The sequence below is a fragment of the Oncorhynchus mykiss genome, chromosome 10 (genome assembly GCF_013265735.2).
Source record: "Oncorhynchus mykiss isolate Arlee chromosome 10, USDA_OmykA_1.1, whole genome shotgun sequence".
NCBI classification, from domain to species: Eukaryota; Metazoa; Chordata; class Actinopteri; order Salmoniformes; family Salmonidae; genus Oncorhynchus; species Oncorhynchus mykiss.
This window is the reverse complement of record NC_048574.1, coordinates 77903107-77920122: the sequence shown is the minus strand read 5'-3', so window position 1 is coordinate 77920122 and position 17016 is coordinate 77903107. Positions and strand designations below refer to the sequence as shown.

Genomic DNA, 17016 nt, shown 5'->3' with positions numbered 1-17016 from the left:
ACAGTGTTCCATGAAAACACGTTCCTGATAACAACAGGTCCAAAATGATGTCCCATATTCATATTGTATTTTTTATTTGTTTTTAATCCCAGGCCCCCGTCCCCGCAGGAGGCATTTTGCCTTTTGGTAGGCCGTCATTGTAAATTAGAGTTTGTTCTTAACTGACTTGCCTAGTTAAATAAATGTAAATAAATAAATAAACTTACAAAAGTTTAAAAACTTCTCAGACAGACCTGTGCATCATGACAACACTTCACTCACCAACTACCATACATATCTCCGTACTCATGCAGTAGTTACATCTCTCTCTCTCTCTCTCTCTCTCTCTCTCTCTCTCTCTCTCTCTCTCTCTCTCTCTCTCTCTTTGATGATGGGGGGGTTTCTATTCTTCCCTGGCTGTGAGCTCAGCGGGTTTCTCTCTGTCACTCTAATCCCCCCTCTCTGGGCGCCAGCATATAAAAGGTCCGGGAGGGCCCTCTCCTCTCACACACTGACCGCCTGAGCCCACTCCTGTACCCACACACTGAGCAGAGGTAAGAGACGGGCACACAGAGATACAGAGAGATGGGGGATGAGGGAAAATGGGGGATGAGAGAGGGATAGATTAGGTATCTCAAACATCAAATTCAAATACAGGTCACTCTTAAATGGCATCATAGTAATAGATAGACAGAACACATAAATAACTTATTTTCCTTCATTGACGTGTTTCTAGTTCCACAGGGATTGTTTAATACATCTGTAGGTTCTTGTTATCTATAATATCTGGTTGACTCTTTTACATTGGAGATTCATTTACTTTTTAAGTGGCCATGCTTTACATGGGCAAAACAACAACAACAACAAACTGTTCATTTCTGTTCTTACTGACGTTTGGATCGTAAGGGAACTCGAGGAAACATTTCAAGTGGCCAGTAGGGGTCATGTGGTTAAACTTCATCCAAGATGGCTACTCATGTTTTTCTGTTCCGTTGATCAGTTACAGGCTTTGCTAAGGAGCTAAGGACTAAAGCAGGGGTACCGTCTACTGTCTAGAACACAGTACGTTTGGGAAAAAGTTGTAGACTTCAATGGGATAAAGTGGTAAATGAGCTGTGTCTGTTTAAACAGCATTAAACTTAGCAGCAGTGTGTTGAACCCTCGTACATTTCTTTACCTCCTTTAATTTCCTTCCCTCCGTCATCCCTCTGTTTTTGTTCCAGTCATCATGTCTGGAGATAAGTCGAAATCTGCTTCCCAGACCGACGGCAAGGCCGCCCAGGGGAAGAGATCTGAGATGGGCATGAACGCCTACAAGGTAACACACCTGCATGCATATACACACACACACACACACACACACACACACACACACACACACACACACACACACACACACACACACACATGCACGCATTCACACACATACACACACAAACACATTCATGCATACACACACACACACACACATACACACACACATTCACACACATACACACACAAACACATTCATGCACGCATTCACACACATACACACACAAACACATTCATGCATACACACACACGCACACACACACACACACACACACACATACACACACAAACACATTCATGCATACACACACGCACACACACACACACACACACACACACACACACACACACACACACACACACACACACACATGTATATATACACACACACACATAATGTACGCATACAAAACCAGATGGCCACACATATATGTTATATAATTGTTGGTACTTTGACACTCGTACATAACTACTCACACACTGTTTCCACACAATGCCTGTAGTTGCCTGTGGTGGTAAGTCACAGTTGCCATAGCTATGTGTGTGTGGAGGCGTTCTAAGAGAATCACACAAGGACAGTGTCTGTGTCCAAAATGGCCCCCTATTTCCTATGTAGAGCACTACTTTTGACCAGAGCCCAAGTGCACTATATAGGGAATAGGGGACCATTTGCGATTCAAAAAGTGTTTGTTTTGTTACATTACACAGTTCAGCCTCAAAGAAAAAGATGTGAGAATTAAACTGTAATTTCTCTCTTTTTCCCAATCTCTTTTATCTTTCTCCTCTCTCTCTCTCTCTCTCTCTCTCTCGCACTCTCTCTTGCTCTTCCCCTCCCTCCCTCCCTCCCTCCCTCCCTCCCTCCCTCCCTCCCTCCCTCCCTCCCTCCCTCCCTCCCTCTACCTCTTTCTCTCTCTCCCCCTCCCTCCCTCCCTCCCTCCCTCCCTCCCTCCCTCCCTCCCTCCCTCCCTCCATCTCAGATGTGCGTCTTCGACCAGGAGAACTTCCAGGGCCGCTGTATGGAGATCACCAATGAGTGCATGAACGTGTGTGACATGGGCATGGACAGGGTCCGCTCCCTGCGTGTCGACTGCGGGCCGTGAGTACCAGCCTGTCCCTCGACACACACACACACACACCTCATTTGTGTCACACACACACACACCTCAGCTTCACCAACACACACCTAATTCCCACATGCACTTGTAGTGAAATCTTTTCCTTACACTAACGTTACTATGACACACCCATACCTGTTTGTCAATCTAACACAAACTAACATTTATTCCTATCAAATGTTGCTGCAACCATGGTTCTCAATGTGTTTCTGCCTCTCTCTCTCCCCCTCTCCTCCCCCGCCCTTACCCCTCCTCTTCCCCTCTCCCTCTCTCTCCCCCAATCTCCACCCCCACCCTTACACCTCCCCCTCTATCCTCTCCCTCCCTTACCCCTCTTCCCCTCTCCCTCTCTCACTCCCTCTCTCCCCCCCCCCTCTCTCCCCTTTCTCCCTCTATTAGTTTTGTGGGTTATGAGCAGATGAACTTCTGTGGTGAGATGTTCATCCTGGAGAAGGGAGAGTACCCTCGCTGGGACTCCTGGAGCAACTGTCAGAAGAACGACTACCTGCTGTCCTTCAGGCCCGTCCGCATGGTATGTCACACACTCCTCCATTTGTCTCTCCCCATCACTCTGTCCTTCCATCTCTCCAGCACTACATCTCTGTCATTGGCCAGAATACATTTACATGCACGTATCTGATAGTCATGTATTTCTGCTGTTAGTAATCATCTCTCTTAACAGCCATCCATATTCATCTATTCATTAGTTATCCATCCATCCATCCATCTACTCATTCATTCATCCAACCATCCATTTATCCATCCATCCAACCATCCATCCATCCATCCATCCATCCATCCATCCATCCATCCATCTACTCATTCATCCATCCATCCATCCATATTCATTCATCTATTCATTCATTTATCCATCCATCCATATTAATCTATTCATTCATTTATCCATCCATCCATCCATCTACTCATTCATTCATCCATCCATCCATCTACTCATTCATCCATTCATCCATCCATCCATATTCATTCATCTATTCATTAATTAATTTATCCATCCATCCATCCATCTACTCATCCATCCATCCATCCATCTACTCATTCATTCATTCATCCATCCATCCATCCATTCATCCATCCATCCATCCATCCATCCATCCATCTACTCATTCATTCATCCATCCATCCATCCATCTACTCATTCATCCATTCATCCATCCATCCATATTCATTCATCTACTCATTCATTCATTCATCCATCCATCCATCCATCCATCCATCCATCCATCCATCCATCCATCCATCCATCCATCCATCCATCCATCCATCCATCCATCCATCCATCCATCCATCCATCCATTAATTTATCCAAATTGATCAGTTCGGCCTGTTATCTGTTAGTTATGTTATGTTAGTTTTTAACTCCACCTCTCTCTCTCCCCCACCTCCCTCCCCTCTTTCCCCCTATCCCCTCTCTCTCAGGACCCTGAGAAGCACAAGATCTGCCTGTTCGAGGTTGGAGAGTTCAAGGGTCGTAAGATGGAGATCATGGATGATGATGTTCCCTCTCTGTTCTCCTACGGATTCACCGATAGGGTCGGCAGCATCATGGTCAGCTGCGGAAGGTGAGTGGTCCTCGCTGCGGCAACAGGACACACCCACATCGCAGACAAACATGCCATTGGTCTATAGGATGAGATAGAACAGGAAGTGGATGAGATAGTAATGTCATTATGACATAAACAACCAGGCATCACCAAACCTAGATACCTTAGATTGTTTGTAATCTATTGTACAAATGATTCATTCATTTCAAATGGCTGAGTCGTTCCACCGTTTCTATGTAAATAATAGAATTCAGAAACTGTTCCTAAAATAGTTTGGAATGACGAAAGTTTCCACAATAGTTTTAATTGTCAGAGGGATTCCATTTAGAAGATCATTTAATATATAGGCTCTCTGTTTCCCTCTGGCTTCCTGTGTCTACATACTTCAAATAGAATCTAGTCTGCCTCTCAAATGGCACCCTATTCCCTTCATATGCACTATGGGCCCTGGTCAAAAGTAGTGTACTAAATAGGGAATAGGGCACCATTTGGGACGTATCCCTGAAGATCTGTGATTCACTTTCCGAAAGGCAGCAGGACTGATGTCAGGATGTCTTTCCTGTTTTAAACAGCCTCTTCAGAATCAGAACAAAGGGTTTTATATAGCACCGTTTGTTTGTGTGTGTTCGTTCATGTACATGTGTGTGTGTGTATCTGTGTGCATGTACATGTGTGTGTGTGTGTATCTGATGTGTTTGGCCCACAGTGAGTAGACAGGTTCCCCTCTGGTTGAAACATCAAACGGACAGACCTGTGGCACAACAGGCAAAACGTGACAAACAGATCAATACCTCTATTTAACAAGACATCTCTCTCCCTCACAGCTCCCAGCTCCCCTGCCTGTTCCTCTGATGCTGTCGGCTTCTCATCTTTTCTCTCTGTCTCCATCAGTTCTCTCCCTGGGTTCTCACTTTCTTTTCTACTTTACTCTTTTTTGCTAATTTCTCTACCTCTGTGTCCCTCCTGCCCTCTCTCTCTATCTCACACTGTTGATTCTCTCTCTCCGTCTTTATTTCTCTGCCTCTGTTCATCTCTTCTTCATCCTCTCTCTTTCTCCCATCTATGTCCCTCTCTTCCCCCATTCCAGCCCTCATTCACTCAGCCCTTTCCAACTTCTCCTCTCTCTCCCATCTATCTCTCTCCCTCCATCCCTCCATCCCTCCACTCATCCCCCTTCTCCTCTGCTGTTTTCTTCCAGCTGGGTGGGTTACCAGTTCCCTGGATACCGTGGTTCCCAGTACCTCCTGGAGAAGGGTGAGTACCGGCACTTCAACGAGTTCGGTGCCCGGCACCCCCAGTTCCAGTCTGTGAGGCGTATCCGCGACATGCAGTGGCACCAGCACGGCTGCTACACCTTGTCCAGCAAGTGAGGGTCCCAGAGGGCGAGAAAGAGAGTGAGCGGAGGAGAGGCGGAGGAAGGGCACAGTAGAGGAGGAGGAGGAGGAGGGGGGAAGGCTAAAAGGGACAGGAAGAAAGCACCCTATCTATAGGAAGATAGAAAGCTCCCTCCATCCCTCCATCCGACCCCTCACCCCCCCCCCGGTGATCCTCTCCGTGGTTAAATCTTTTTTTTTAGAGCGAGGGAGAGAGCGAGGGATGGAGGGAGGTACTTGTTTTTTTCCCCCTCTTGAGACGACGCCCTCTACCTGTTTGAGAGATGTAAGACTTGTGGCGTACAGCCGCCCTGATTGGACAGATACGTCAACACCACTAAACAACAATGGATTCTAAGACTATTGACGTAAATAAACAACGACAACAACTCACAGATCAACAAAGACCAGAGGTGGTGGGTTGATAGGTAGATAGCTAGATATTCTCTCTATTTTTCTCTCTCTCTCTCTCTCCCCGTCTCTGTTATTTTCAGACCCCTCCCTTCCCCTCTCTCTCTCTCTTTTTCCCCCTCGCATAATTTACTTTTCATCCAACCATCCTGTTTCTCTTCAAACGTAAATTCAGCCCAAAACGAGACGACTAATGTGTCTCCTTTGACTCTGATCTATGGGGGTACGGATGTGTGTGTGGGTCTGTTGTCGTGGCTAGAAGAGGGAACGGTGTCTAGGGTTCTAGACTTCTAGGATTCAAGGAAATGTGCTGCGTACCTCTGCCACAGTCACTGTAAAAGCTTGTCCTCAGACCCTGCACCCTCTTCTATCCTAACCCAAATAAAGAGACTAAACTTGACCTGATTTCTCCTCGGATTCTTTATTTAATCAAATTTTTATCTTGTGGTGGTGATTGTGTGACAGAGAGGAGATCCAGCAACTCTTAGAGGACAGTGGAAGTTAATAAGAAAGTTTCTTAATTGTTAAAAGCAAAACCAACGTGTTTTGTGTCTTGGACTTCATCAGGTTTTAGACAGAACAAATAATGAGCCTTTTATACATTGATTGTGTGATATCATGGCAGCAATAGCAGTGGAGGGGTTATTTATCTAGCTACAGTCTAGTTAGACTACAGTGGAGGGGTTCTTCATCTAGCTACAGTCTAGTTAGAATACAGTGGAGGGGTTCTTCATATAGCTACAGTCTAGTTAGACTACAGTGGAGGGGTTCTTCATCTAGCTACAGTCTAGTTAGACTACAGTGGAGGGGTTCTTCATCTAGCTACAGTCTAGTTAGAATACAGTGGAGGGGTTCTTCATATAGCTACAGTCTAGTTAGACTACAGTGGAGGGGTTCTTCATATAGCTACAGTCTAGTTAGAGTACAGTGGAGGGGTTCTTCATATGTCCTTCATCTAGCTACAGTCTAGTTAGAATACAGTGGAGGGGTTCTTCATATAACTACAGTCTAGTTAGAATACAGTGGAGGGGTTCTTTATCTAGCTACAGTCTAGTTAGAATACAGTGGAGGGGTTCTTCATATAGCTACAGTCTAGTTAGAATACAGTGGAGGGGTTCTTCATACAGCTACAGTCTAGTTAGGATACAGTGGAGGGGTTCTTTATCTAGCTACAGTCTAGTTAGAATACAGTGGAGGGGTTCTTCATATAGCTACAGTCTAGTTAGAATACAGTGGAGGGGTTCTTCATACAGCTACAGTCTAGTTAGGATACAGTGGAGGGGTTCTTTATCTAGCTACAGTCTAGTTAGAATACAGTGGAGGGGTTCTTCATACAGCTACAGTCTAGTTAGAATACAGTGGAGGGGTTCTTCATACAGCTACAGTCTAGTTAGGATACAGTGGAGGGGTTCTTTATCTAGCTACAGTCTAGTTAGAATACAGTGGAGGGGTTCTTCATATAGCTACAGTCTAGTTAGAATACAGTGGAGGGGTTCTTCATATAACTACAGTCTAGTTAGGATACAGTGGAGGGGTTCTTCATATAGCTACAGTCTAGTTAGAGTACAGTGGAGGGGTTCTTCATATAACTACAGTCTAGTTAGAATACAGTGGAGGGGTTCTTCATATAGCTACAGTCTAGTTAGAATACAGTGGAGGGGTTCTTCATATAACTACAGTCTAGTTAGAATACAGTGGAGGGGTTCTTCATATAACTACAGTCTAGTTAGAATACAGTGGAGGGGTTCTTCATATAACTACAGTCTAGTTAGACTACAGTGGAGGGGTTCTTCATATAGCTACAGTCTAGTTAGAATACAGTGGAGGGGTTCTTCATACAGCTACAGTCTAGTTAGAATACAGTGGAGGGGTTCTTCATCTAGCTACAGTCTAGTTAGAATACAGTGGAGGGGTTCTTCATATAACTACAGTCTAGTTAGAGTACAGTGGAGGGGTTCTTCATATAACTACAGTCTAGTTAGAGTACAGTGGAGGGGTTCTTCATATAACTACAGTCTAGTTAGAGTACAGTGGAGGGGTTCTTCATATAACTACAGTCTAGTTAGAGTACAGTGGAGGGGTTCTTCATATAACTACAGTCTAGTTAGAGTACAGTGGAGGGGTTCTTCATATAACTACAGTCTAGTTAGAGTACAGTGGAGGGGTTCTTCATATAACTACAGTCTAGTTAGAGTACAGTGGAGGGGTTCTTCATATAACTACAGTCTAGTTAGAGTACAGTGGAGGGGTTCTTCATATAACTACAGTCTAGTTAGAGTACAGTGGAGGGGTTCTTCATATAACTACAGTCTAGTTAGAGTACAGTGGAGGGGTTCTTCATATAACTACAGTCTAGTTAGAGTACAGTGGAGGGGTTCTTCATATAACTACAGTCTAGTTAGGATACAGTGGAGGGGTTCTTCATATAACTACAGTCTAGTTAGAGTACAGTGGAGGGGTTCTTCATATAACTACAGTCTAGTTAGAGTACAGTGGAGGGGTTCTTCATATAACTACAGTCTAGTTAGAGTACAGTGGAGGGGTTCTTCATATAACTACAGTCTAGTTAGAGTACAGTGGAGGGGTTCTTCATATAACTACAGTCTAGTTAGAGTACAGTGGAGGGGTTCTTCATATAACTACAGTCTAGTTAGAGTACAGTGGAGGGGTTCTTCATATAACTACAGTCTAGTTAGAGTACAGTGGAGGGGTTCTTCATATAACTACAGTCTAGTTAGAGTACAGTGGAGGGGTTCTTCATATAACTACAGTCTAGTTAGAGTACAGTGGAGGGGTTCTTCATATAACTACAGTCTAGTTAGAGTACAGTGGAGGGGTTCTTCATATAACTACAGTCTAGTTAGGATACAGTGGAGGGGTTCTTCATATAACTACAGTCTAGTTAGAGTACAGTGGAGGGGTTCTTCATATAACTACAGTCTAGTTAGAGTACAGTGGAGGGGTTCTTCATATAACTACAGTCTAGTTAGGATACAGTGGAGGGGTTCTTCATATAACTACAGTCTAGTTAGAGTACAGTGGAGGGGTTCTTCATATAACTACAGTCTAGTTAGAGTACAGTGGAGGGGTTCTTCATATAACTACAGTCTAGTTAGGATACAGTGGAGGGGTTCTTCATATAACTACAGTCTAGTTAGAGTACAGTGGAGGGGTTCTTCATATAACTACAGTCTAGTTAGAGTACAGTGGAGGGGTTCTTCATATAACTACAGTCTAGTTAGAGTACAGTGGAGGGGTTCTTCATATAACTACAGTCTAGTTAGAGTACAGTGGAGGGGTTCTTCATATAACTACAGTCTAGTTAGAGTACAGTGGAGGGGTTCTTCAACGTTAACAGCTCACATGCTGTACCACCTGTGTTGGACTGACACAATAACACAGACAAATATGTTCTAGGCGGGTTATGAACCCCGGTCTGCCGCTGTAGAAACCAACGTGTAAACCACCAGACCAAGAGGAAATCCTTTGTTGACCAAGGGCCACATGAAATCCCCATGCAGGGCTTGCTACCTCCTCACGTTAACTTGAACAATCATGACCGACTCATGTCCACTGCACATACGCAGGTCAGAAACGATCAAATCAAACTTTATTTGTAAAGTTATTTCTTTACAAAATGCAGTTTAAAGTGCTTAGCAAATAAAATAATAAAAGGTGAGAAAGAAAAACACCAAAATAATGTACAGAAATCATTTAAAAAAGTAAAACAAGAGTAGAACAGATATTCGTGTTTCTATGTGTACATTGTACAAACAAGTAGGGCTGTTCTGAGAGTGTCGATGACGTAGTCTGTCCTCTATTTACACTCCAAAGTATAATATTCATCTTATTTCAACACAAGGTAGCTAACATGGTTTCTCACTCACTCATAAATTACTGACAGATTCTTCATAACACCCACACCTTTGGTCTAATAATAATATAGAACCGATGACATCAGTCTAAAGCTAGCCCCCCGCCCCCCCCCCCCCCCCCCAACTCCCTTATATAAATGCAATGTTACAGGTTCACCACCCAACTAACAAGATGATTAAAAAGTTGACAATATTTTAATATTAGTTGGGCTTAAACCCTCAATGGCTGGGTGAAATCAGGTGTAGGGTTTACACTCAAACACCTCAAGTAAACATGAACATAGTGTTTCTCAATCTAGGAAAGGAGGTAAGGAGGTAGTTTAATGTCGACCAGGGATTCAGCCTGGGGGCAGATCGTTTTCTCAATCTAGGAAAGGAGGTAAGGAGGTAGTTTAACGTCGACCAGGGATTCAGCCTGCGGGCAGATCGTTTTCTCAATCTAGGAAAGGAGGTAAGGAGGTAAGGAGGTAGTTTAATGTAGACCAGGGATTCAGCTTGCAGGCATATCGTTTTCTCAATCTAGAAAAGGAGGTAAGGAGGTAGATTAATGTAGACCAGGGATTCAGCCTGCGGGCAGATCGTTTTCTCAATCTAGGAAAGGAGGTAAGGAGGTAAGGAGGTAGTTTAATGTAGACCAGGGATTCAGCCTGCGGGCAGATCGTTTTCTCAATCTAGGAAAGGAGGTAAGGAGGTAAGGAGGTAGTTTAATGTAGACCAGGGATTCAGCCTGTGGGCAGGCGTTTTCTCAATCTAGGAAAGGAGGTAAGGAGGTAAGGAGGTAAGGAGGTAGTTTAATGTTGCCCAGGGATTAAGCCTGAGGGCAGATCGTTTTCTCAATCTAGGAAAGGAGGTAAGGAGGTAAGGAGGTAGTTTAATGTAGACCAGGGATTCAGCCTGCGGGCAGATTGTTTTCTCAATCTAGGAAAGGAGGTAAGGAGGTAAGGAGGTAAGGAGGTAGTTTAATGTAGACCAGGGATTCAGCCTGCGGGCAGATCGTTTTCTCAATCTAGGAAAGGAGGTAAGGAGGTAAGGAGGTAGTTTAATGTCGACCAGGGATTCAGCCTGCGGGCAGTTCGTTTTCTCAATCTAGGAAAGGAGGTAAGGAGGTAAGGAGGTAGTTTAATGTAGACCAGGGATTCAGCCTGCGGGCAGATCGTTTTCTCAATCTAGGAAAGGAGGTAAGGAGGTAAGGAGGTAGTTTAATGTAGACCAGGGATTCAGCCTGTGGGCAGGCGTTTTCTCAATCTAGGAAAGGAGGTAAGGAGGTAAGGAGGTAGTTTAATGTAGACCAGGGATTAAGCCTGAGGGCAGATCGTTTTCTCAATCTAGGAAAGGAGGTAAGGAGGTAAGGAGGTAGTTTAATGTAGACCAGGGATTCAGCCTGCGGGCAGATTGTTTTCTCAATCTAGGTAAGGAGGTAAGGAGGTAAGGAGGTAGTTTAATGTAGACCAGGGATTCAGCCTGCGGGCAGATCGTTTTCTCAATCAAGGAAAGGAGGTAAGGAGGTAAGGAGGTAGTTTAATGTAGACCAGGGATTCAGCCTGCGGGCAGATCGTTTTCTCAATCTAGGAAAGGAGGTAAGGAGGTAAGGAGGTAGTTTAATGTAGACCAGGGATTCAGCCTGCGGGCAGATCGTTTTCTCAATCTAGGAAAGGAGGTAAGGAGGTAAGGAGGTAGTTTAATGTAGACCAGGGATTCAGCCTGTGGGCAGGCGTTTTCTCAATCTAGGAAAAGAGGTAAGGAGGTAAGGAGGTAGTTTAATGTAGACCAGGGATTAAGCCTGAGGGCAGATCGTTTTCTCAATCTAGGAAAGGAGGTAAGGAGGTAAGGAGGTAGTTTAATGTAGACCAGGGATTCAGCCTGCGGGCAGATTGTTTTCTCAATCTAGGAAAGGAGGTAAGGAGGTAAGGAGGTAAGGAGGTAGTTTAATGTAGACCAGGGATTCAGCCTGCGGGCAGATCGTTTTCTCAATCTAGGAAAGGAGGTAAGGAGGTAAGGAGGTAGTTTAATGTCGACCAGGGATTCAGCCTGCGGGCAGTTCGTTTTCTCAATCTAGGAAAGGAGGTAAGGAGGTAAGGAGGTAGTTTAATGTAGACCAGGGATTCAGCCTGCGGGCAGATCGTTTTCTCAATCTAGGAAAGGAGGTAAGGAGGTAAGGAGGTAGTTTAATGTAGACCAGGGATTCAGCCTGCGGGCAGATCGTTTTCTCAATCAAGGAAAGGAGGTAAGGAGGTAAGGAGGTAGTTTAATGTAGACCAGGGATTCAGCCTGCGGGCAGATCGTTTTCTTCAGCGGATAGTCGGGGGACCGGAACATCAATACAAATAATTTTTAGACAGAAAATTAACCACCAGAAAATATAAAAACAGATATAATGTTTGACTAAAACTGAATAATTTCAAACCTTGATTATATTTGTATATGAGTGTACAGGTGGATTCAAAGGACCAGGCAGGGTATTTCCATAGAGATAGACAGAGGACTCATCTTTGTGTCTGTACCATCATGGGCAGTGCCATTGAGGCTATCTCGTTTTTAAAGTAGTACATGTTCTTCTTGTTTAGGCTGATTGCTCCAAATTCATCCAGTTGACTACTTTAATATTGTGAAAGACCTCTATGATAATATCCATGATGAGTGCTCTATCTATCTCTATGGGTATTTCCAAGTCTAATAGCAGAATCGCGTTAGTGGAAACAAGGCGTTCGCAGGGTTATATGTCCGAGTTGTGTCGCGGACAATTTTGCATTTTATCTAACCCTAACCAATTTCCTAACCCCGAATTCTCCTAACCTGCTACAAAAAGTAAGGTGCACGGAGAACAGCCTGAGTTTCATCTATGATGTGCTTGGGCTGGACAGAGCTACCAGTAAGTGAACATGTTGTTGGATTCCTAGGGGAGACAGGGCTGATAAAGTTCATTTGTTTTATGTACAAATGTCTTTATTTCATTCTACCTACAACTCCAAACATTGCAATGACTCACTGAAGAAGCTCCAGGAATCTCCACTATTCCCTCCCTCCCTCCCTCGCTCCCTCCCTCCCTCTACCTCTTTCTTTCTTTCTCCCTCCCTCCCTCCCTCCCTCCCGCCCTCCCTCCTCCTCCTTCCCCACTTCCCTCCTTCCTTCTTTCCAACCTGAAAGGATAAAACATTTCCCAGCTAACCATTGGTTCTGGAGATGAAGCCATGCTGGTAAAACTGAACGTTTTTTAAACGTTCTGAGAGCGGAAGTGAAAATGTAGCCTGTCCTCGGAACGTTCATTCTTAGGTTCCAGGGAGGTTCCGAGAACATTTTGCTATGGTTCCCTGAACGTTTTCCTGGGTGGTTTTATTGACGTTCTGAGAATGTAAATTGTAGGTTGTTTGAAGATAATTCAATATGGTTTCTGAGAACATGTTTCAATAGGACTTTTAATAACACTGCTAGCTTAGGTTAACTGTTCTGAACTCCCAGCACAGACAGACAGGTAAGACTTTTAATAACACTGCTAGCTTAGGTTAACTGTTCTGAACTCCCAGCACAGACAGACAGGTAAGACTTTTAACAACACTGCTAGCTTAGGTTAACTGTTCTGAACTCCCAGCACAGACAGACAGGTAAGACTTTTAATAACACTGCTAGCTTAGGTTAACTGTTCTGCACTCCCAGCACAGACAGACAGGTAAGACTTTTAACAACACTGCTAGCTTAGGTTAACTGTTCTGAACTCCCAGCACAGACAGACAGGTTGGTTGTTTAGCAACAAAACAAATGCATGGGCAACTATGGGGCAAAACAGTTTGGGTTGGCTTAGAATGTTGACAACATGTAAACAATATTTAGTCTCCAATGTTTATTGTAAACGTAAATACATTTGCACAGTGAGCACTTATTGTCTCTCATACACAATTACCTGTTGGCTAGTTAGCTAGCAAATCTGCCATAATTAGCATTGACATGGTATCAAGAACAAGATGAAAAGGACCTCTTGGATTCCCCACATTGCAGTTTCTTCTCATTGTTGCTATCCATCTGGCCATCCAGAATCACAACAACTGACTAACTTCTGCCCCATTGAAGCGTGTTCACGTTGTTTTCCTGACATTGTCAGCTAACCCATCTATAGGGCACATGGAAATGAATCTGCTTAGGCACTAATCCTGCAAACACATTTATTATCTATTGTGGCATGGCGTCAGTGAGATTCAAACCTAGGATCCTCTGTTCTCTGTTTGTTTAACTCGTACAAAGCTGTTAATTTTACTCTATTCAAACAGAGCCCATTTCAAAGGAGACAAGCGTTCACTAGGATGGGTGTGGCCAACACACCTGACCACACTTAACAAGATAGAGGATAGAGTTTTGTTGATGCTTAGAATGGTACATATATGGCAAGGTTCAACATTCTTTCAACCTTGCACATTTTTTCTAATGTGTTTTTTATGGAACGTTTTCTTAATTTTCTGAGAACATGAATTTAAATAGAACCATGAGGAAACCAGCGAGAAAACGAGGTTCTGTTGTGATTCAGTCATGTAGGTCTGGTTTCTGATTGGTGGCTGACTTTACAGTAATACTATTGGTCGACAACTCATTTAGAATCCAAACAACTCAGAAGCTTATAAAAGGGTCTTAGATTCATAGTTCTTTCTCTTATGTTCCTGTCCTTCTGTGGTGAGATACCTACTCTCTTTCTCTCCCTCTCCCATGAGCTATGGCTTCTCTCTCTCTCTCTCTGACCATGCTTAGAATAATGCCTTGTCATGTTTGTAACTTAAGCTTTATGCTTAAGAATCCATTCATTTCACAAAGTAATTAAATACAATTCCATTCTCAGACATTTCTTGATTGCCATTTACCTTAACTCAACTATAGTGTTATATTACCGTAACTCAACTATAGTGTTCTATTACTGTAACTCAACTATAGTGTTATATTACTGTAACTCAACTATAGTGTTCTATTACTGTAACTCAACTATAGTGTTCTATTACTGTAACTCAACTATAGTGTTCTATTACTGTAACTCAACTATAGTGTTATATTACTGTAACTCAACTATAGTGTTATATTACTGTAACTCAACTATAGTGTTATATTACTGTAACTCAACTATAGTGTTATATTACCGTAACTCAACTATAGTGTTCTATTACTGTAACTCAACTATAGTGTTCTATTACTGTAACTCAACTATAGTGTTCTATTACCGTAACTCAACTATAGTGTTATATTACCGTAACTCAACTATAGTGTTCTATTACTGTAACTCAACTATAGTGTTCTATTACTGTAACTCAACTATAGTGTTATATTACCGTAACTCAACTATAGTGTTCTATTACTGTAACTCAACTATAGTGTTCTATTACTGTAACTCAACTATAGTGTTCTATTACTGTAACTCAACTATAGTGTTCTATTACTGTAACTCAACTATAGTGTTCTATTACCGTAACTCAACTATAGTGTTCTATTACCGTAACTCAACTATAGTGTTCTATTACCGTAACTCAACTATAGTGTTATATTACTGTAACTATAGTGTTATATTACTGTAACTATAGTGTTCCTGCATTCTGCTATTGATCTTATGTAGTCAGATAATTCATTTAATGGGCTAATTGCAGAGTCTCATTTTGAGCCGCATGTGAGGTGTATATATATAATATAACTGTATGTCGTATTACCACCACACTCTCACCAAGCTCTAAGAAACATATGGTGGTCATTATGTTATGTGCTAGCAGGGTTAACTTCTCCACCTGCTTCACCTACCGACTTCCCATTACATCAATCTATAAATACTTGGTGGCGCTGGTGGCAGAAACACCTACAGGGTTTCAGCATCCTCCTCTCCCCTCATCTGTGAGAAGGCCAAATATGGGTACTGAGAAGTGTTGACGTCAGTCTCTTGTCTCCCGTCCGAACCCCAGAGATACACGCACGCACGCACGCACGCGCACACACACACACACACACACACACACACACACACACACACACAGCCCTCGCTCCAGACACACTTATGATGATCAGTTGTTAGTGACGTCACACAGGGAGTCTCTTAAGAGCCGGGGATTGTGGGATATCTTGTATCTGGTCTTATCTAGGACCCCTGGGGGTGAGGATAAGTGTGTGTTTCAGAAAGCTGTGTTTAAAGGCCCAGTCTATGTGTTTAAAGGCCCAGTCTATGTGTTTAATGGCCCAGTCTATGTGTTTAATGGCCCAGTGTATGTGTTTAAAGGCCCAGTCTATGTGTTTAAAGGCCCAGTCTATGTGTTTAATGGCCCAGTGTATGTGTTTAAAGGCCCAGTCTATGTGTTTAATGGCCCAGTCTATGTGTTTAAAGGCCCAGTCTATGTGTTTAATGGCCCAGTCTATGTGTTTAATGGCCCAGTGTATGTGTTTAAAGGCCCAGTCTATGTGTTTAATGGCCCAGTCTATGTGTTTAATGGCCCAGTGTATGTGTTTAAAGGCCCAGTGAATGTGTTTAATGGCCCAGTCTATGTGTTTAAAGGCCCAGTCTATGTGTTTAAAGGCCCAGTGTATGTGTTTAAAGGCCCTGTGTTTGTGTTTAATGGCCCAGTGTATGTGTTTAAAGGCCCTGTGTTTGTTTTTAAAGGCCCAGTGTTTGTTTTTAAATACCCTGTGTTTTGTATCATATTGTGCAATAGTTGATGAAACTAACACTGAAAAAGTTTGAAAACATTTAATCAGTGTTATTTCCTGATAGTTTATGGTTGAAAATACAATCTACACAGGACCTTCTAATCAGCAGGTTTGCATGGCGGGTGTTTCGGTTTTCCGTGGTGACATCATCATGAGGTAAATTGGTTAATAGCAGAGTTTTCAACCTCTCTGCTAATAACATCTAGTTTTTAGTTTTACCCTCCCCACTCCCAGACAGTCCTAGCAAAATGTTTCTCTAAAAAGATCTATTACTGTAAGGTATTTAAATGTTACCCAGAAATGATTTGATGTTGATATAAAAATGGCTGTGATTGTCCTTTAAGCATACTGTGTGTGTGCGTTTGTGTGTGTTTAAGCAAACCATATGTGTGTGTGTTCTCTGTGTATCTAGTTCTGCACCTTCCCACTGTCATTTCCCTCGCATCTTTCACTCTCTCGCACCTCAGAAGTTTATTGGCTTTGTGTGTGCACGTGTGTGCTTGCATGTGTGTGCACTCGTACTTCAGTATTTGTTTTTGTGTACTCCCGGAAGTGTGTGTGTGTGTGTGTGTGTGTGTGTATGTGTGATTGCTTGATTAGAGGACTGGTCACTGCTAGAGAGATAGTCAACATGCAGGTCTGTGGGAGGTCTCAAGATGATAGGCTATTACGTATTCTACTGGTAACGGTCGCCCTCAGGCACAGATCTAGGATCAGCTTACTCTCTCCAAAA

General features: G+C 43.1%; 1 protein-coding gene across 1 annotated transcript; it reads left to right on the top strand.

Annotated features, from left to right (window-relative positions):
- Positions 1 to 468: 468 nt before the first annotated feature.
- Positions 469 to 6154, top strand: LOC110516884 (beta-crystallin B1-like). Its single transcript, XM_036934060.1, has 6 exons — positions 469 to 533; positions 1203 to 1297; positions 2271 to 2389; positions 2808 to 2940; positions 3846 to 3988; positions 5169 to 6154. Exons 2-6 carry the CDS (start codon positions 1208 to 1210, stop codon positions 5338 to 5340), a joined length of 657 nt encoding a protein of 218 aa, XP_036789955.1. The 5' UTR covers positions 469 to 533; positions 1203 to 1207; the 3' UTR covers positions 5341 to 6154.
- The last annotated feature ends 10862 nt before the right edge of the window (positions 6155 to 17016 follow it).

What these genes read in the sequence shown, in the direction of transcription:
- LOC110516884 (XM_036934060.1), top strand. Translation starts at nt 1,208, where the DNA reads ATGTCTGGAGATAAGTCGAAATCTGCTTCCCAGACCGACGGCAAGGCC. An exon ending in CTGCGTGTCGACTGCGGGCC is followed by an intron (nt 2,390 to 2,807) that starts GTGAGTACCAGC and finishes TCCCTCTATTAG; the next exon opens with TTTTGTGGGTTATGAGCAGA. An exon ending in ATCATGGTCAGCTGCGGAAG is followed by an intron (nt 3,989 to 5,168) that starts GTGAGTGGTCCT and finishes GTTTTCTTCCAG; the next exon opens with CTGGGTGGGTTACCAGTTCC.